At 35.8% G+C, this 18,962-nt stretch overlaps 4 protein-coding genes across 5 annotated transcripts; 1 reads left to right on the forward strand and 3 right to left on the reverse strand.

Annotated features, from left to right (window-relative positions):
- Nucleotides 1-485: 485 nt before the first annotated feature.
- LOC114722470 (chlorophyll a-b binding protein CP29.1, chloroplastic) lies at nucleotides 486-2,111 on the reverse strand. The gene is made up of 2 exons (XM_028908507.1): nucleotides 1,556-2,111; nucleotides 486-1,051 (listed from the first exon to the last, which is right to left on the reverse strand). Exons 1-2 carry the CDS (start codon nucleotides 2,045-2,047, stop codon nucleotides 692-694), a joined length of 852 nt encoding a protein of 283 aa, XP_028764340.1. The 5' UTR covers nucleotides 2,048-2,111; the 3' UTR covers nucleotides 486-691.
- A 1,585-nt stretch (nucleotides 2,112-3,696) lies between these two features.
- LOC114722469 (protein PALE CRESS, chloroplastic) lies at nucleotides 3,697-7,736 on the reverse strand. 2 transcript variants are annotated; one of them, XM_028908504.1, is made up of 8 exons: nucleotides 7,554-7,736; nucleotides 6,804-7,072; nucleotides 6,627-6,700; nucleotides 5,810-6,004; nucleotides 5,004-5,090; nucleotides 4,625-4,675; nucleotides 4,276-4,455; nucleotides 3,697-4,019 (listed from the first exon to the last, which is right to left on the reverse strand). In XM_028908504.1, exons 2-8 carry the CDS (start codon nucleotides 6,913-6,915, stop codon nucleotides 3,786-3,788), a joined length of 933 nt encoding a protein of 310 aa, XP_028764337.1. In that variant the 5' UTR covers nucleotides 6,916-7,072; nucleotides 7,554-7,736; the 3' UTR covers nucleotides 3,697-3,785. The 2 variants fall into 2 exon arrangements, with proteins under 2 accessions (XP_028764337.1, XP_028764338.1); XM_028908505.1 differs by lacking the exon at nucleotides 7,554-7,736 and adding an exon at nucleotides 7,324-7,493.
- Nucleotides 7,737-9,723: 1,987 nt separating this feature from the next.
- LOC114722472 (high mobility group B protein 1-like) lies at nucleotides 9,724-12,680 on the forward strand. The gene is made up of 8 exons (XM_028908509.1): nucleotides 9,724-9,844; nucleotides 10,551-10,628; nucleotides 10,834-10,950; nucleotides 11,036-11,093; nucleotides 11,188-11,232; nucleotides 11,463-11,543; nucleotides 11,629-11,700; nucleotides 12,209-12,680. The coding sequence occupies exons 2-8, from the start codon at nucleotides 10,561-10,563 to the stop codon at nucleotides 12,272-12,274; spliced, it is 507 nt and encodes a 168-aa protein (XP_028764342.1). The 5' UTR covers nucleotides 9,724-9,844; nucleotides 10,551-10,560; the 3' UTR covers nucleotides 12,275-12,680.
- Nucleotides 12,681-13,767: 1,087 nt separating this feature from the next.
- LOC114722471 (E3 ubiquitin-protein ligase AIRP2) lies at nucleotides 13,768-17,201 on the reverse strand. Its single transcript, XM_028908508.1, has 5 exons — nucleotides 16,853-17,201; nucleotides 15,725-15,875; nucleotides 15,497-15,563; nucleotides 15,121-15,355; nucleotides 13,768-14,391 (listed from the first exon to the last, which is right to left on the reverse strand). The coding sequence occupies exons 1-5, from the start codon at nucleotides 16,915-16,917 to the stop codon at nucleotides 14,184-14,186; spliced, it is 726 nt and encodes a 241-aa protein (XP_028764341.1). The 5' UTR covers nucleotides 16,918-17,201; the 3' UTR covers nucleotides 13,768-14,183.
- Nucleotides 17,202-18,962: the final 1,761 nt, after the last annotated feature.

The following is an 18,962-nucleotide window of genomic DNA, read 5'->3' on the forward strand; positions in this document are numbered from 1 at the left end:
ACGGATATTCTATCATTTAGGAGTTCCATTGTGAGAATAAATGGCTTTATGTTAACGTGGTTTAAGCCATCCCATTCTAATCTTTAGAAAAAGCTCTCAATTACTACTGGGGGAAGTTTCATGCAAAAATTTCGCTTGTCTTGTTATTAAAAAGAAATCAAATATATATTCAAATTCTTCCATCTTTTTAACTTTTATTTTGATCTTGTACGGGTACTCTCAGTTTTAACATTCCGCCTTTTACTTTACGTATTATCCAAATTTGAAATTTCAAAATTAAAATGCGAGTACTGGCTGGAAAATTGAAATTAAAAAGGTTGGCAAAAAAGGAAAAATATGAAAATAAAAAACATAGAGCATATTACGTACTTTTTTTTTTTATGAAAAAAAAAAGGCCTGTATTATGCATATGATTCTATTTCTTAATTATATTACTTCTTTTAACCTGTGTTTTAACTTCAAAACCAGTTACACACCTAACAAGGAGCCAAACTCATCTTTTCACACTCGTTTCATTTTCATGTTTTCAGATTCTTAACATTGAGACGCAATAAAATGAAGCAGTAACATTCTGCTTTAGCCTCTCAAATTCCACCATATCACTAACTTTACAAGTACTAATTGAACTACGTGAAATGTCTGCAGGACATGCATATGGCCAATATCTGATGACTAGAGAGAAGAAAGCTTTTCAGGAAGTGAAAGTGTCAATGATGGTAGTGTGAAGAGGATCACTCAAATGGGTTGCCCAGTTATTGAGAGGGCCTTTGCCAGTGGCCGCAGCTTGAACAGCAAAACCAAGGAAGGCCACCATGGCAAGACGAGCATGCTTGATCTCTGCAAGTTGCAGGGTGGCCTTCTTCTCCGGATCGGCGGCCAAGCCCAGTGGGTCGAAGAACTTGCCGCCGGGATACAGCCTCTTCTCGGGGTCCAGCTCGGCGTTCCTTTGGAACTCAATGTATCCAATCACCAGAGCCTCAATCCAGATCAATGTGGTCATTGAGAAGGGAAGAGGTTGCCCAAGGTAGGATGAACCCTCAACAAGCTCTACCTATTAACAGAGATATGTTGCATGTAAGATTATTCAGAGTTTCAGACAACAATGATTCAGTCACACACTTTCTGGTGCTTTGATTTGTGGGATTTAAACTTCTCAAACTTAAAGCCAAACAAGAGCAAGATTCTACTTATTTATAAATGTTTGCTTTTCACAGGGTTAAAGAAATCGTATTATTCAACCCGGGAGAAGAAAAAGATCGACTCTGTACTAATAATTTGGTTTTTGCCAGAGAAAATATAACAGCTTTGCCTAAACTTATTAGATAGATCGGAACTTTAAATTCCTGAAAACTTGTTGAGTGCGGCAGTTGATCTTTAGAAGGAAATAAGTGAACATTTTCTAATTTTTTCTTCTTTGGTCAACTGAGAAGAGAAATTGATCTGGAACTAGTTTGTCATTCACTAATTTTGAAGCAGGGACTAAACATAATTCCAACACAGAAGCATAAAAAGACGATAATATAATCGAAAACGGTAAATAACAGTGAGAACATACCTTGCCAGCGTCTTGCCAGGTAACGCCGGTGAGCCATTCAACGGCCAGGGCACCGAGTGTAGCCAGCATGGCCCACCGTCCGTGAATGAGCTCGCACTCACGGAATCTCTGCAAGCCGAAAACCTCACTGTAAGGCTGGAATGGCGTCGATTTGACATCGGAAAACTCTGTTCGAGTCCCGATCACGTCACCGGCCAAATTCTTCGCGAGGTTCTGGTCCAGTGAGTCCAGGTCGAACTGCAAATACTCCGCTGGTTTTCCCAACCCGAACGGGTCGAATCCGTAATCGCCGACAAGACTTCCGTCCAACCATTCCGGCGCCTGCGCTCCCGGGTACCACAGTGGCCTATCGGAGCTACGCTTCGATGCTTTCTTAGGCGGGCTCTTCTTGGTGCCAAGCCCAAACCGAGCCACGAACCGACCCGAAGTGGAGTGCACGTCAGGGAGGCACGTGCCGATGAAGGAAGATGCGGCGGAAGCGGAAGCTGCCATGGCTGTGTGCTAACGTGAGCCGGTAATGCGTGCGTAGAGCGAAGAACAGAAGGTGACTCGCAATAAGAGTGCAGTGGGAGAACGGAGATTATATGGATGAGTACTTTATCAAGGGCATATAAGAGAATCGGATGTGGAGGGTTATTTACCGTTGGATGGAGAAGAGTATCCATCTGACGGTGCAGATGTTGGAAATCTTATCTAGAGGCTTATCTGGTTGAAGTAATGTGGACCCCACTCAGGCCCATGAAAGCTCCAGTACGGCGAAAGCTCGTGGTCGTGGTTGGACACTTGGCACTGCTCCTATGGAAAAATCCTAAGTCGAGTTCTGGGAGTAATCTGTCCTTGAAATGATGTTTTTGTTGCGCATTTAAAAAAATCTGTCTTCCCCCCTTGAACGCATTAGGATCAAAACATATGAAGCAATTTAGCTTTTATCTTATATTTCTACCTCTAATATTTAATATAAAAACTTATTTAATTTTTATTTTAATCTTAAACATAAAATTCTAATATATTTTATCTCTTATATTTATCTATTTTTTTAAAGTAATTTTTGTAATAATAATCATCTAGCCAATACACTTGATTATCAACGACATTTTAAAAAAGACAGTATCTATTTATTATAAATCACTAATTTAATTAGTTTTTTTATTTTTTTTAAATTAATCAACTAGTTCTTATAATATAATAACATTTCCAGGTATAATTATTTGTGGAACCAAGTCTTCCCAGCTTTTGCATTTAGTTGACACAGGCCTTCGATCTCCGATATATGAAAGTAGCCTCAAGTCTGTTTGTTGTTTTAATAGTCAAGAATTTATGTGTTGATGAACGAAACGATAAATTAGGCATGAGCCAGAAACTGATCGATTCCAAGGTAAAGATTCAACGAGCACATGACTACTACAGCTACTGAATCAATTTGTGAATCGATATGGAAGGGAGAACCCTGCCCCAACAAACATTTTCATTCGTCCACATAGAACGACACGTAGCACCTTCCGTGGCCTTCGTAGAGATAACAAATAAATTCAAATTAACAATGAGAAATGACTTGCATTCTGATTATAAAAAAAAAAAAAAAAATTATTCAACCTTGTCATCGTATGCTTATTAATATTCTTGTTTAACTTTGTCAAGAAATAAATATCCAACATTTTGATACTTGTGTGTGTATGAAACATTTTGTCATTTCATATCATTAAGATTTGATAGGATAAATGAATTAAACAAAAAATTTAAACATATGAAACAGCCTTGTGCATAAAGCTCCTGAAATACGTGGAGTACGAAAAGCTTGACCTCATGACCACCAAGTCAAACGAAGACGACCGTTGCACCAAAACTCTCCCTCCTATAAGCAGATAAAATATTTTATTCCTCCGGTTATTAAAATAATGTATCAAGGACAGGAGGGAACATTGATTTTTCAAACTATAAGAACTAAATAAAGGATTGGCTTATATATAACCTGAATCCAAAAATCATTTCAGTCGACAACATAGTTACATGTATCTTTTTATCTAAGAGCAAATTTGACAATGTTTTATTTAGTTATTTCAGAGGGGCTAAAGACAAATGTAGAGCTAACTCGGCTACAGACACCCTACATTCTCAGCCCCACTGAAAACTAAAAACTATTCTACAGCCAAATGGAGATGAGAATGAAGAAAAACTCTGAAATTCTAAGATCCAGCAGCCTCTCTTGTCACCGAAGAAGTGGCTCAAATAGCTACAGTTGCAGCCCAATGGCCAAGTCAAGCAGAGCTTCTACCTGGTGTATTGTCCGTTGCTTCTCTTGTTGCTTCAATCTATTCGCAACAGATTCAGGATCAAACCCTGGTTCATTATGCACTTCCTCTTGTTCAGAACGAACCTCTTGCAGCAATTCATCCACCTCCCTTATAAAGTCCACCCTCAAAAGAACATCACCGTCTTCAATTGGAGGTCGTATGGGCCCTTCATGCTGAAAACATGAGATTGTTTATATATATTGAAAGAAACTAAAGTTAAAAATAATAAGGGGATTCAGTCAAATAGACGTATAAATTTAGAAATGGAGTAAGGCAACTTAACATCCATAGTCCACGCATTGAGAATCACAAACTAAGGCTTTTATAAAAACCATTTTGAGAAACAAACAGGAGCTATTGGACATGCACACGACTCGGCTACAAGACTGTACCCTGGCCTGTGCCACACAACCGACAGGTCCAGCATACCTTGTCTATATCAAATCCTTGTGGAACAAGAATGCTAAACGGATCTTCTCGTGGAAATGTATCAACCATACGTTTTTTACAATTCTTGAGCCATTCTTGTTCATTAATGCCATCATGCATAATTAAAAGGTCATTGAGCAACCTCATTGCAGGAGAAGCCTCGCGTTTCAAGATCTCAGTCTGCATCATAAAACAAACAGTAAGAACTCACGGGAAAGGAACATTAAGAGTATTAGGTTTCAATTTTTGCCGGATGTCATCGTAATATCAAGGAAATAAGCTGGTCACAAAAATTTGAATGCTTGATTGTAAGCATTCCTAAACAACCAATTAAAAGAGCATGTCTTACCTCAACCCGTCTGTATAACAGATCCAGACTTCTAACAGCATCCTTTTCCTCCTGGAAGGATAAGATCATGCACAAAAAGATTGTAAGAGGGAGAAAATGATACTTGCACTAGAAACAGACAATTAACACATTCTAAGGTGTATCTCTGATATTCCCCCTAAAATTGTAGCAATTATTTTAAACAAACAACAGCTCAGTAACTTCATGATCAAAGATTTTGAATATAAGGCATCTATAGTCATGGAAATATAAACAAAAAGTATGCCACCCCTTGATCCTCAAACCAATATTTTATTTCAGCATGATAAGATGAAATCCCCCATAAAAATTGATTGAAAGATATACCTACGTAAATTTAGATGCTAGAAAACCAACTTACATCACGTCGAGCAAGATCAAGGCGATTCCATATGACCATTAAAACAAGTTCGGTAAGTTCTCCTTTCTCAGCGGCTTCCTCAATTTTCTACAATAGAAGATTCAGCCAGTTATTCAAATAAGTGCAAACAGCAGCCTAAATTTTCACAAAGTAAAACATGCAAAAAGCTATCCATAGTTAAAGAGAAGAGAAGCTTCACCCATTAAAAAAAGGGGAAGATAAGACTCAAGCTATCTAGCTATCTAGAATGATGGAACTTTTCTCAACACTATTATTTCCAAAAGTGTGAAAGGTACGCATGTTATCAATAAATAGACAAGTTATATTTATCACAGAAAAAGTTATGATTGAATGGGGAAAGAATTTAATAAAAAAGCATGTTAAAAATGCCATCACAAAGTGGAAAATTTCAGGAAATAATGGACTCGTGCCATTTTTATTTATTTCTTGCTTCTTCTTTAATGTGAAAGAATTAAATTTGAAGCCAACAGGATACAATCTTCCACTCTCCCTCTCCAAGCAAGCTATACTGAACTCTAAATTAGAATAGATGGCCACCAACCAGAAAGGGTGGGTGTGCATATGTGTGATTTTGGAAAACAATTCATGACATCAAAGGGAACCTATGCTTATAGCATTACCTTCACATGCTAAGCTCCCAGCATGCAAGATGCAATCACTGTTACCTTCATTTATTAGGTATTTAGATGCATTCATTGGAGGTTAAATAAAAACAGCATCTCACGATGAAACGTATTGGCCATATAATGAGAAGGATATTGATTTGGCAAGTATTAAGCAATCACCTCTTCTACTTCTTCAGCAGCTCTTATAAGGCTTGAAACCAATTTCCGAGCTTTTATGACATCCTCTTCTGGATATTCCTTCAACCGCATGCCAATTTCACGATATTCCTCAATTTTTCTTTCTTCTTCTTCCTCTTCCTGTTTGCGTAGTCGCCGCAACTCCTTTGTCCTTTCACGTTGTTGGGCTTGCCATTCCTATCATATAGAAGGTTAATGCATTGCATCCAAATAAAACCGTAGATGGATTTGTATTTTAAATTTGACAAGACAGCACATAAGCAAGCAGATAAACATTAAGGGCAGTGTTTTCATAATTATATTCATAAACCACGAACAAAAGCATCCACTGTAAATTCATACATCATGATTATTAAAAGAAGAACAATATTAATGACATAAGAGCTATGTCAGGCTTGTAAGGAAAGAATTATATATCTGATTATACCAAGGTAGTTAGCATGGCCAATAAAAGGAAGGGCAGCATAAACACTGCCTAGACTGACACACAACACGGATTCAAGATTAATAGAAGCAATAGAAATTTTATGTTGGAATCTAGCAAAGTAACTTTGAAGAAAATCTGAAAACAGAACTAGAACATCGGGAAAACAAATAGTGATACACCAACTGCAACCTGCAAAAGGCCGTGACATCTAATAAACTATTAGTTCAGATGGCCAGGTTTGTCTCACAAAAGGCAGAAGTGTCAATCTTCCCAGCTAAATCATAATATAGAAACAAAATGAAAGAGGGAAAAACCTAGTTCAGCCATATATGGCAAGGACATCTCATCTGATAGAGAAACCTGCATACATACATCATCATAATACTCCTTTGGCATCCCTTCCAGTAGTACCTCTTCCTTTTCCTTGTCAACGCATCTCCTTAAAACTGCCACCAAAACCCAGACAGTAGTCGTGATGACACAAATCACAAGATGAATAGAATGGAAAATATCAGTTTTGAAAGTGACAGACATCTGGCAATTAGTAACCTGGGCTTGATGTGCATTTGCAAGAAGATGTAGGTACCCTTACAAGTGAGGAGCAAGAAACAATTGATGGCAAAAAGCAAGGGCACGTAAGAGCCAGTGCCGTCATCCTCATTCTTCGTTTGAGGTGAATTAAAAAAGGGAAAGTAATTAGCAGAGGAAGAGTAAAGTATGCAGAATTAGTCAGCAAAAGGCCATCATCTTCATCCTCCCCTTCAATTCCACCCTAGCTCAGTGTACAACGCATTGTGCTCACAAAATCGGAGTGTTGCCTGAATAAATCGAGATGATTACTATTGCTCTAATGAACATGAACATAGAACTTTGAACTTTTCGTGCACATTTTGTTTGTAATTTTATTTGTATTATCATTATGTTAAGTTCAAATTCACACACACACCCCTCCAGCAAGCAAGGGAGTGTAAAAGAACTTGAACGAACAAACAAGAAGAGAAAAAGCGTAGATACACAATAAATTGCATCAATAAAATACGTAAAATATTGAGCTACAGATTCCAGCCACCTTAACCACAAGCAATCCAACTAACTGTACTAGAAGTTTTGCCGCCACCCTATCCATCAACGTCTTCATGTTCATTATTACCATTTTCTTCTCTTTCGGCCACACCACTCTTTATGTCCACTAACAAAATAACATCAAATATTCTGCAAGATGCGTTTTAATACCCAATAGGCGGATGAACTCCAAAGTATAAACAGAGCAAGACAACTAAAAGGGGAAGCAACACTAACATAATCGCTACCGAGATGTAAGCTCGCTTCCGTCGACAAGAATAAAGGCGAATGACGGAGTGCCCGCTCACTGCTTCTGTACTGGATGCTCGCTGGTTGTAACGCTCGTTGGAACAGGAAGAGATGGATATTGGATACCGCGCGAATTGCTAGGGGTTTCAGACTTTGAGAGCTTTGAGAGCTCTGAGAGGTAAGCTCACTCGAGCTCAAAAATATTTATTACAGAATTAAGACATCATTTTAAAACGTCGATTGCTGGAAGGAAAAAAAAAAAAAACTTTCAAAGACAGGTTTAGATAAAGACCAAACCATAATTTTAAAAATAATTTTATGGTATATAAAATAAATATATGGAGGAGTTTGTTTCAATTTATAAAAAAATATTTTTCAAAAACGCTTTTATGTGATACCAAACACCGTGTTACTGAATGAAAAAAATTTAATCAAATTTGCACTTTAATTCATTTGAATTTATTTGATTGGTATTTTTGTGAAAATATAATAGATTCATGAATCATGATATTTAAAAAAAAAAAAAAGGGTCAAAACTCTTCAAAGTTCTCATAAAACCTTAGAATCATACCTTAGATTTATGGTTCCAAGAAAATTTGAAGATTGAACCAAATTACCTGACCCTTCATAAACAATTGTCTTTTTATCTTTTTCCCAAATTTTATATGGGTCCTTGACGCCAACCTACAAAAGGTTGTCATACCTAATCAATTATCTTAATTCTTAAATAATTTCAGGTGATATGCTGCTAAGATTTGTCTGCCATGCTAAGCCAAATTTGGCAGACCAAGATTTCTCTGCATGGAACTTCATTAGGAACCGTTGGATGTAGTGAATGACTAAGATTTCTCCAATCATTTTGTCTTTTTGTTCCCACCAATGCACTGAATCAGGAGGAATTCTTGCGTGCTCCGAGAGCACCAAATCATTTATACTCTGACCAATCAAAATACACCATATCAATAAGTCTAATCTGACGTGTTATCTTATCTGTCATTTAAAAAAAAAAAAAAAAACTTACGCCCATCTTCTTCCATCGCTTCTCTCTCCTTAATCGTAACCCTTCTCTGCTGCGTTTTTCTGCTTCTATTTCTTCATCTCCCTCACTCTTGATTCATCCTCTCTCATCTTGCCTCCCTCCCCTACCTCTGCGTCACCTGCATTTCACCCTCCAACTCCTCCCACCGTCACTCCCCCGGCCCTATCTCCTCCGATCCTCCTTTTCCCTCTTTCAAGTTCTTGAATCTGATTATTCCTATTTCAGATCTAAAATCATGAGGGAAAAATTTATCTTCTCTACATTCTGAAATTTATGTGTGGTTTGCTATTTTTATTTTTTGCTGGGTGAAAGAAGGAAAGGAAAGATGAAAGAAGGCCGCTCTGCATCTGGTGGGTAGGGATGGAGTCGAAGGAAAAAAGTTAAGAAGAACAGAGGATTTGAAAAAAGGACGAAGAGAAAAAGATGACGGAGGAGGAGAGAGAAGCGGGTGAAAAAAATGGAAACTAAGCCTTTAAAAAATGACAAATAAGCTCGCATGTCAGATTAAATTTATTGATGTGGCATATTTTGATTAGTCAGAGTATAAATGATTTGGTGCTCTGGGAGCACGCAAGAATTTCTCCTGAATCAGACTTGGGGGTCACTGCAGTTAATTCTTTTGTGCTCTTGGAATAATGCTCCAAAAAGGAGGTAAGAATTTCTCTACGCAATCTTTAGGATTTCAATATATTTATTTCTTCATTCTAAATTTAATAAAATACCAATTAAAAACCTCTTATTCATTAATAAAAAATACTTTATTTTATATATTAATCTTTTTTAAACCTTTAAATTTTAGTTTGAAATTGATTATTGGGCTTAAATGATTATTTGCGCACTGAGAGGGCAATTATCCAGTGATTGATTGAGGATAATTAAATCTTGGTCGTGTCGTTGATATAAAGTATAAAGTTTTTAATCAATTACTGAATTCTCAATTAATTATTGAAAGGGAATATTAAAATATCGTTACCGAATCTAGGCAACCGGCTGAGCCAGGCCAAAATCCTATTCTCCAGTTGACTTGTGTGGCGACAAAGTCCCTACGATCCACCGGCTGGTCCGGTGGCTTTATCAAATTCACTGGCTACTCGGTCGTATGCCCTCTATTGCTTCTGCCTTTCTCTTCAGTCTTCTCTCAGGTACTTTCTTCCTTTGATTCTGGCCTGTGGGTTTCTGTGTGGTTTTGCTTCGCGTTCAAGCTCCTCTTTTCTTCCTCCTCCTCCTCATCTTTTCCAAGGTAACCCTTTTTTACCATAGCTGTGCTTCTTGTTGTTTCTCTTCGCTTGTGTTTCTGTTTGGTAGTTGTGAAAAGTCAAAGCTGAATTATTTCAATATTTTTTGTTGTTTTTCCCAATAATTTTAAAGAAAACGGTGAGTTATGAGGAGAAAGGTTTTATATTCACTTATGTTGTTTGTACTCTGGCTCTGTGGCTTTCTTCTTTCCCCATTTCCCCACCCCCTTAAACATTTCACTGTTGATTAGGTCTGTGCTGATTGGTGTTGATCACATGCTTCTTTCTGTGGATTTCCTCTATGTACAGTTTTTCCCCCCTGATGGGAGGCCTCGAACTTTGTCTATCTTATGTTGTGGCAACAGATTACAATAAATTCTTACTCCTGAAGCACTGATATTTTGATGGGTGTTCAAGGCTCCTATCAGATGTCAAATGTTACTCATCACGTGTTCAAGGATTTTATGTTTTTTCAAGTCACGTATACAAATCAGGATCAGTTCTTAACTCTAAACATGTGAATTTATCTAAGTGCTTCGGCAGCTAGGCACATACGTAACATGTCAGTTTATTAATTATCTCTTTGGGGAGAATTTATTCAAATTGACCTGATCTTGCAACCAATCTCATGTTAACGTTATATATGTGTTCTTCCTTTTTATTTGGATTTTTCTAATTTTTTTCAATCCAACTCTCTAACCCCAATTCAAGAACTTCAACAATGAAGACTGGCAAAGGGAAGGGAGCTGTAAAGAACTCTAGGGAATCGTTGAAGCCTGTCGATGATAGGTTAGTTCGTTGTATCATTGTACTAAATGTGAATAAAGTTGAGGTATACTTATTTCCATGGTTTTGTATCTTCTGGCCCAAAAGGATGATTGTTTTTGCTTATATCTAAAAGTTTATTTGTATCTGATTACACATACTTGATGGTGCAAACAACTGTTACAGGAATATTGTAGTGATGGAACATATATATCTCTATTGTTTTCAGAAAGGTCGGAAAGAGAAAGGCTGCGGCTAAACCTGACAAAAGTAGTAAACGGATGACCAAGGCCAAGAAAGATCCCAACAAACCAAAAAGACCACCCAGTGCTTTCTTTGTCTTCCTGTTTGTCTCTCTGTCTTTGATCCTTTCTCTTTTAGCTGCCATGAAAAGTGGAAGTACTTGAACTATCTTCTTCTCTATATGGCAGTGAGGAGTTCAGAGCAACCTTTAAGAAGGAAAATCCTACTGTGAAGGCAGTATCAGCTGTAAGTTGCATCTCAAGTTTCTTTAGTTTATTTACTGATACATTTCCTCATTGAATAACCCATCTAAGGTTCTTACTGTACTCTTTGATTGAAGGTTGGGAAAGCCGGAGGAGAGAAATGGAAATCCTTGTCTGAGGCTGTAAGCAGTTCAATCTTGGATGCATAACTGCAAATTTTATTTATGTTGGGTTTGGTCTTCATCATGTGATACATTCAAAAAACAGTAACCTTTTTATTAGACTCTGTGTATATTATAGCTTTATATAATTGTTTCTTATATTGAGTTCTGTGGTATCTGTTTAAAGTGACCTCACCATAATGAAGGGATTTATTCTCTTACTGATTTCGATTTCTCTATTGGTCTGGAAGGAGAAAGCTCCGTATGAAGCCAAGGCTGCGAAAAGGAAAGCTGACTATGAAAAAATTATGAATGCTTATAACAAAAAGCAGGTGAGCACCTAGCGTGAGATGGTCTGTTGTTTTTGCTGTTTTTGTGTGCATTATTCACAGGCTTCACTTTGTATGATGTGCCCAGGCAAGCACTGCAGATGATGGAGGTAATGAATCAGACAGGTCCAAATCTGAAGTTCATGATGAAGATGAAGAGGTAGCCTCACTTCTTTCCTATCGATCTTTTCTTTTAATAAGCTTGTGTAACGAGTTTATCTTTGTAAATAATCATGATTTTTTTAGCATGATAGAAATGGATTTGTAAATAATTTATGATATGCAGCTGCTTTGATTTCTCTAGATTCTGGTAAAAAAATAAAACAAATACCTTATATTGCATGTTGAACCAACCCCCCCTCCCCAAAAAAAAAAAAAAAAAAAAAAGAGGCAATAATGTGGTGGGCTATAATACCTTGGGAGCTTGATCCAAGTCTTGTCCATTATTATTCTTTATGTATATTCCTATCAAGTTTAAAGATGCATTCTGTGTGAATCATTAACAATCAGAAAAAGCTGGTAAAACAAGAAATCTTTTGGGGCATAGCTTCTACTTTCAGTCACCAATAAAGTTTGCGCTTTTATGCATGGCTCATGGCCATTGGTGATGTTTCTTGTGACGATGAAAGCTTTAAACCATATTGTTTGGCTATTTTACTTTGCTACAGGAGGCACACCAAGAGGAAGAGGAGGAGGAGGATGAAGAAGACGACGAAGAGGAGGATGATGACTGAAATTCATGCTTTCAATTTGAATAATGTTGTTTCATTGGTGGAAGTCTATTATATATGTTGTCTGTGCATACTAGGAGGATACTTCTGAATGTTTTGTGCAGATAGAGAAGAACTGAACTCGCCTTTCACTTGAGCTTCCCTCAGGTGTTACTTATTGTACTCTAATGTTCCCTTTTAAGCTTGTAGCCTGAAATGTGCTGGCGTCCGAAGTAACATATTTTCCCTTTTTGTACGAAAGGAAGTTGATATGTATGAAACACACCATTTTCACTTCACACAATGTTCATCTAGTGATAAAAGTTACTCCATATTTCAGCATATAATCCATTAAAGTCCTGTTTGGCAATACTGCCAAAGATTGTTTCCAATGTAAGACGTTGTTAATTGGATCATTTTGTTGAGGTTTAAATGATGTTACCATAATGAAAGTCTTATTTGATTCTACGGAAAGATAGGGAGGGAAAGAAATTTTTTCATGCCATTAAAGTCCTGTGTGGTTGTAAGGAAAGACAAGCAGAGAAAGGAAATGAAAATGGGGGAAGAGATTTTTTCCATGTGGGGAATGCGTTTGTCAAGATTATCAATCATGTTTTAAGGAAGAGAAAACCAATGAAAAGTTCCTATTTAAAAAATTTATTTAATAAAATGATTTGAATTGGAATATTGGTATTTTCTGTATATGAAATTTTACAAAATATTGAACTTTCTTTCTACATATAAAAATACATCAGAATTAATAAAATTCTCACAGGGGTTTCCACTAATTTTCCTCAGAGGAAATATCTCAGAAGTAAGAAAACATGGCACATTCCACCTATAACCACCGATGATAGGTATCTTGAGGCCCCAACATTCTCAAACATTTGGTAACCGAGGTATCATAATATTTTATGATTTCTTTTTTTTTTAAATTCATATTATATTAATAAAATCTTTGCAACAGCCGCCAAAACACAAATGCTTTACATTTCACATTAAAAATAAATGCCACGTCGCATAAAAAATTATCTTACATTTGGAAGCCTAAATAATTCAACGATAGCATAACGCATTATTTTACAATCATAGTACGTGCTTCAATCATTTTTGCCGCCTCTAATCATATAAAGAGCATCATTCGATTTATTACAATATATGAATAAATTAATGCATGCGAATGTTCATTTAGTATTGTCAAATATGACGTAATACAATGATCATCCTAGCATTCACACTATAGATAAGGGCCCGCTTGATTAAAATGGGAAGGGACCAAAAAAACAATGTTAGTCAAATTTAACTTCTTTTTATCGGCTTTTCAAATCGACACTAAATGTCTTACAGCTTAAATTATCCCAACAGCTTTCTCATATTTAGCCTAACCAAAAATCAGTTTTTTCCCCCAAAAAATATCTCAAACAATCTGCTCTTGCCAAATATAGATAAATATTTATAGCTCATATCGTTCGTGTGTTGGGACGGCGGGTGGGATTCTCAAAGGACAATAATGTGGCTGACATAACTGGTAAACAACCATAGCCCTTGTATAAAACTTTTAAACAAATGAGGACTTAACACCTCAACTACATAATCAAGTCAAATGGGTATAGCATTGGCTTGTGATTCCCAAGTAATATACAGCTTGAGAAAAAGAACAACAGTGAAGCATTCTGGGCATTTGCTAGCTAAGTTCTTGAATAAAATTGTAACACCTTGAGTGATATTAAAAAAAAAAACCTTTTCCAAATTCCAACGAAGCATTGTTCCTGGGGCTGACATAATTCTATGGAAGAACCTAATAGCAAACACCTGAGACTACAATCATTTTTTTTTTTGGGGAAAAAAAATCAGAAATCTGAGGACAAACTGAGAACTATGTACAGATGTGAGTTTTGAAGTTCAGATGATTAGCTTGCTTTAATTGGCTCTCTCACAAGCGGACAGGACGAGACATGAATATTGGATCTGGAACAAGAAGAGGCAACTTTTCAATGTAAACGAATAACCTCTTTAAATTCTCCTTTGTGATTGAGGCCATGTCATCTATCTCATTGTTGTTCATGTACACCCAAAGGTCACCAGAGTTCACTCTTTTCAGACTGTCCCGGCAGAAAGGGCAAGACTGAGATCGTGCATGCCTAAACCAGTGGCAGTATTATATGCTTTAGAAGTGAAGCAACCATAAAATGATAAAGGAAATCCAATAGCAATAAGAGTAGGTGAATATAATTGAAACCAGTGAGCAGGAATATGAATGTAACAAAAAATCTTACATAAACGTTTGAAATAACTGAATTCAGCTATGATATGCTTGTAAGTTTGATCGAGAGTGGGTAGACCTATCACTTTTTCTCTAGATCTCTGATAAAAAAAAGTTTATCTTTGCTAGCGATTTGAAAGAACTAGATTGCTTTGAGAACTCAATGGAGTGTCAGAAGCATTGCTTTGCCCAAACACTTCAATTGCCTAAGCATATTTTCAAAAAAGAGGTACTAGGACTTCTGCTCAGATTACAAAATCTCGAGCATAGATCTTAAAAGGAAACTCTGAAAGGAAAATCTCAAGAGGAGTAGATTCTTTCTTTAATATTCAGTTCTATTCTTTAACTAGAATGGGTATTAATAAACTGGCTTTGTTCTGCACCCTTCCACACGAGAAAGAACATGTTGAAATTTTCCATATCTCCATTATTTAGATTCTATAACTTAGATGGGTCATTTCTTTTATTGAATTGTTTTAACTTAATAACCATTTTATCACAGGAAGTATCCTCCCAGTTATGGACACCAGTCTAAGCAAGATGTGGGAGGACAAAATATGATGCACCGTATGCTAATTAAAATTCTAAAATGTCACAATTTGCTTACCAATCTCGATAGCATTCCATGCACATTGAGTGATTGCAAGTGGGCAATACAATCTTGCTGTTCACCTCCATGCAAATACCACATTCTTCCTCTCTCTCCATGTCAATTTCAGAATGCTTTCCTTTCCTGACCACAGGTTTTGACTTATACTTACTAGCACATATTTCTTTTTGTTTTCTGTCTTCTACATCCGTAATTCCTCTGTGTAGTTGCAATAAAGAGGGAAAGATCACGCCTGTCATTAAAGAGATCAAAGGTAACCAAATATATATAGTCAAGCACATCTCCACAGGAAAGTTATAAAGCCATCATAGCTCACTTATGAATAAAAGCAAATGACAGTTATTTTTAATTTTCAGTATAACTCTGCACTTACAATAGAACTCCTTCAGACTGGCTTTTCTTTCATAAATGGACATTGTTGTCTTGCCATCCTCGTATGCCTGTAAGAAATCCAATGTTTTGTGAAAAGCAGCACTTGTTCACATTATCATATTTCTTAACATATATATTGAGCTGTTTATATGAAAAGGACATAGAAAGCGGTGAGTCCAGACTCTGGAGACAGCTAGTCAGCTATAGAGTAAAGAGGCAGAAAATGTACCTTGTATATGAGAATTCTAAGCAATCCCAACGCTCCAGCAAGGTGACAATCAGTCCACTGAACCAGAAAAAGAAGAAATTGAGCTGCTGGACTGTAGGACAATCTCATTTGGATGCAGGCACCATCATAATCTCTTGGATAATCAGAAGCTCTGTATCACACACATTATGCGCAATGAAAAGGTTTAAATAAAACTAAAAAAGAAGGGACCTTTTTATTCTTCTTCTCCCTGGGAAATTTGCACTATTAAAACACCAATGCAGTAACATAGAGTATAAATAGATGCAATTCATAACCGATTATTAGTGATAACTGATAAGCACTAAAATTTTAAACAGGCACATAAAAGCTTCTTTATCTCCTTAATGAGGATCAAAAAGGAATCCCTACAGAAGTTGAAGCCTGAGTTACCTCTCAAAATTTTTATCCCCAAGAGTAGTATGTTAAGAATCAATCAACTCAAAAGTTTGGGCAATCACGTGAAAATTGGGAGTGATACCAGTTATTGGTCTGTCCTTTCTTTTACTGGCCCAAGTCAAAATTCAAACACATCTCATATTGTATAATAGTCAAATAACGCCATAGTCCCATAGTTGATCGCAACAACTATTTCAGTCCCCAAAACTTGCTTGCTTTCTATTCTTCCCCACCAAACTCAAACAAACCCCAACTTCATTCTCCTTTCCTTCCTTTTTGGGGGGAAAAAAGGATCATTCGGTAATCAATTTAGGTGCTGAGCCGTTCGCTGGTCTCTCAAATACCTTAAAAATTAGAAGCCAAATTCTAATTTTAGCTTTAACTCCATAGCACTCGACGGGGAAAAGGACAAACAGATAAGAGTTTCTATGACGTTATAACTAGATAACAAACAACCAAAGATGATATCTGAAAATTTTTACGCCCAATTTCCCATGTCATAATCCAAAAACACAAAATAATACAAGAGACCAGCAATTCATCATCTTCCTCAAAGTCCCAGAAAATGTTCATCTGGTATAACATCAAAAATCACATAATATCACATGCATATCTATAAAACAAAACGCTTATTGAAATTACAAAGGCAAGGTGGGTGAGGAGAGAGAAGAGTGGAGGAGCAGGAGCAGCAGCAGCAGAAGAAGAAATTACAGAGTATTGGCGAACTGGATATCAGCTTCGAGAGCTTTGAGGGAATCCTTGAAAGACTTGCGCATTTTTCCTCCTTCGTTTCGTTAGTCAACAAATTCCCATTCAGAACTCAAAGAAAGACGATATTCTCACTAAAAACCGGTAAACCCACAGCAGAACCTAGGAATTGCATGATCCCAAGCGTTAATCCTCGTTTTGCGGCGAAAATAATCCCAGGAAGGAAACAAAGGAATCGAATTCGGCAGGAAATTTGGCTGTGAGAGAAAGAGAGAGGATTCTAGGAGTGAGGGAGAAGAGACAAAGAGTGGGATTTGCTGGGTTTTCGCTTATGGCACACGTAACTCTTACACACACCTCGTCAGCTAATCTAATCACACTCTTCACTAAAACTGCACCGAAAGAAGGTAAAAGATCCGAAGATATATTCTTCAATTACGCAAATGCCCTTCCTTTTTTCCCTCGATATTTGTTGCAACTTTTAATTTAACCCTTTTAACAAAATTCAAAACGCTAATAAAGTGTCTTAAGGAAAGCTTCAAAACGATGACATAAAAAAATGTTGATTAAGTAATGATTATCAATTCTAATAAATATTTATTTCTTTTGTTTTATAAACTGTAAAATTCGAAAGAAGAAGTTGTTCAGACTCATAACCCAAATAATACCAAATATTTATTTTAAAAAAATTTTAAATATGAGGTTATGAGTTTGAACTCACGACAAATTTTATAAAACAAGTTATGAGGGGGGAGCCCCTCAATGTTTTATTTGAAAACTTTTTGTTTAAAAGAAAAAAAATCAAATATAATTCTATCATTTAATTCAACTACCTCGGTGGCCCCTGCCATTCTTTAGAACCGAGTCGAATGTTCAGCTACTTGTATCAACTATACGTCTTGTTCTTAATATAAAAATTAGTTTAAGATTTTAAATATAAAATTTTAATTTAATATGTCTCTCATGTTTATTTATTTATTTTAAAGTAATTCTTGTAATAGTTATACATATTAAAAATTCAATCAAATGATAGTTCTAACTAATATATATGCTTAGCAGGAATATTTTAAAAAGACAATACCTAATTATTATAAATAACTAACTCAACAAATTTTTTTAATTTATTCAAATTAGTCAACTAACTCTTATATTAAGAAGAAGATATAGTATATACCAATACTAGTGCAATCCATTAAAGTGTAGTTTAATAATTAATAATTAATAATTAATGTAATGAAAGCAAGAGGTGTTTGGATAATAATTTAAATGAATGAAAATATGAGGAGGAGGCTCGTGGTTGTGGTTTAGGTATGGCTGACTACTATGTGCCAAGGCTGGTGAAGTGAAGGAAGTGTCGTCATTCTACTGGTTGCATTAATATATATAGGTGAAGCAATTATATATCTTATCATTCTTCATTTCTTCTAAGTGGTTGGTTGCATGCTTTGGCCAAAATAAATAATAATAATAATAATAATAATAATAATAATAATATTATTATTATTATTATTATTATTATTATTATGTCAACTTATGCAAACTCCTTGAATTTTATGTTATATGTAAATAACCTTTTTAATATTTGAAATTTTACAATAAATCTCTCCAAGTTTTTATATTCATACATACATATATACACACACAGTCCTCAAACTATCGATTTATGTTCCTAGATTTTATCTTTTTATGCATATAATTCCTCAAATTTTAAATCATATGCCAATAAATCTTTTAAGTTTCAAGTTATTAATAGATAATTAATGAATAAAACTAATAGTACGAGAATTCTCTGCATAAATACATAAGGTAACAAAGGGAGTGTGTACTAATGCATTGACGTTGTTTGTTTATTTAGCAAAATATATTTTATTTATACTAACGTTAAGATGTACGTTCATGATGCACTATTTAGTACATTAATACTCTTTGGATTCATGAATGGCTAAGATAATAAGACAATACTACCTCCAGTCCTAATTATAAGAGCCAGTTGGCTAATTTGAGGAGATTAAGAAAGTAAGTTGAGTTAGTTATTTGTCCTAAATAGGTATTGTTTTTTCTAAAATGTCCTTACTAATCAAATGTATTGACTAGAACTATCATTGTTAAAAGG

The sequence above is a fragment of the Neltuma alba genome, unplaced genomic scaffold (assembly GCF_004799145.2).
Source record: "Neltuma alba isolate B1F8T4 unplaced genomic scaffold, ASM479914v2 tig00012095_pilon, whole genome shotgun sequence".
NCBI lineage: Eukaryota > Viridiplantae > Streptophyta > Magnoliopsida > Fabales > Fabaceae > Neltuma > Neltuma alba.

Bases quoted from the DNA above. Each gene is read 5' to 3' on its own strand.
- LOC114722471 (XM_028908508.1), bottom strand. From the start codon at position 16,917: ATGCGCAAGTCTTTCAAGGATTCCCTCAAAGCTCTCGAAGCTGATATC. The intron at 15,876-16,852 runs GTAATTTCTTCT...TGTGTGATACAG, and splicing joins ATCCAGTTCGCCAATACTCT to AGCTTCTGATTATCCAAGAG. The intron at 14,392-15,120 runs GTAAGCAAATTG...CCACTGGTTTAG, and splicing joins ATGGAATGCTATCGAGATTG to GCATGCACGATCTCAGTCTT.
- LOC114722472 (XM_028908509.1), top strand. From the start codon at position 10,561: ATGAAGACTGGCAAAGGGAAGGGAGCTGTAAAGAACTCTAGGGAATCG. The intron at 10,629-10,833 runs GTTAGTTCGTTG...TATTGTTTTCAG, and splicing joins TTGAAGCCTGTCGATGATAG to AAAGGTCGGAAAGAGAAAGG. The intron at 10,951-11,035 runs GTTTGTCTCTCT...TCTATATGGCAG, and splicing joins AGTGCTTTCTTTGTCTTCCT to TGAGGAGTTCAGAGCAACCT.
- LOC114722470 (XM_028908507.1), bottom strand. From the start codon at position 2,047: ATGGCAGCTTCCGCTTCCGCCGCATCTTCCTTCATCGGCACGTGCCTC. The intron at 1,052-1,555 runs GTATGTTCTCAC...CTCTGTTAATAG, and splicing joins CCTGGCAAGACGCTGGCAAG to GTAGAGCTTGTTGAGGGTTC.
- LOC114722469 (XM_028908504.1), bottom strand. From the start codon at position 6,915: ATGAGGATGACGGCACTGGCTCTTACGTGCCCTTGCTTTTTGCCATCA. The intron at 5,091-5,809 runs GTGATTGCTTAA...CTTCTATTGTAG, and splicing joins CTGCTGAAGAAGTAGAAGAG to AAAATTGAGGAAGCCGCTGA. The intron at 4,456-4,624 runs GTAAGACATGCT...TTTATGATGCAG, and splicing joins TGTTATACAGACGGGTTGAG to ACTGAGATCTTGAAACGCGA.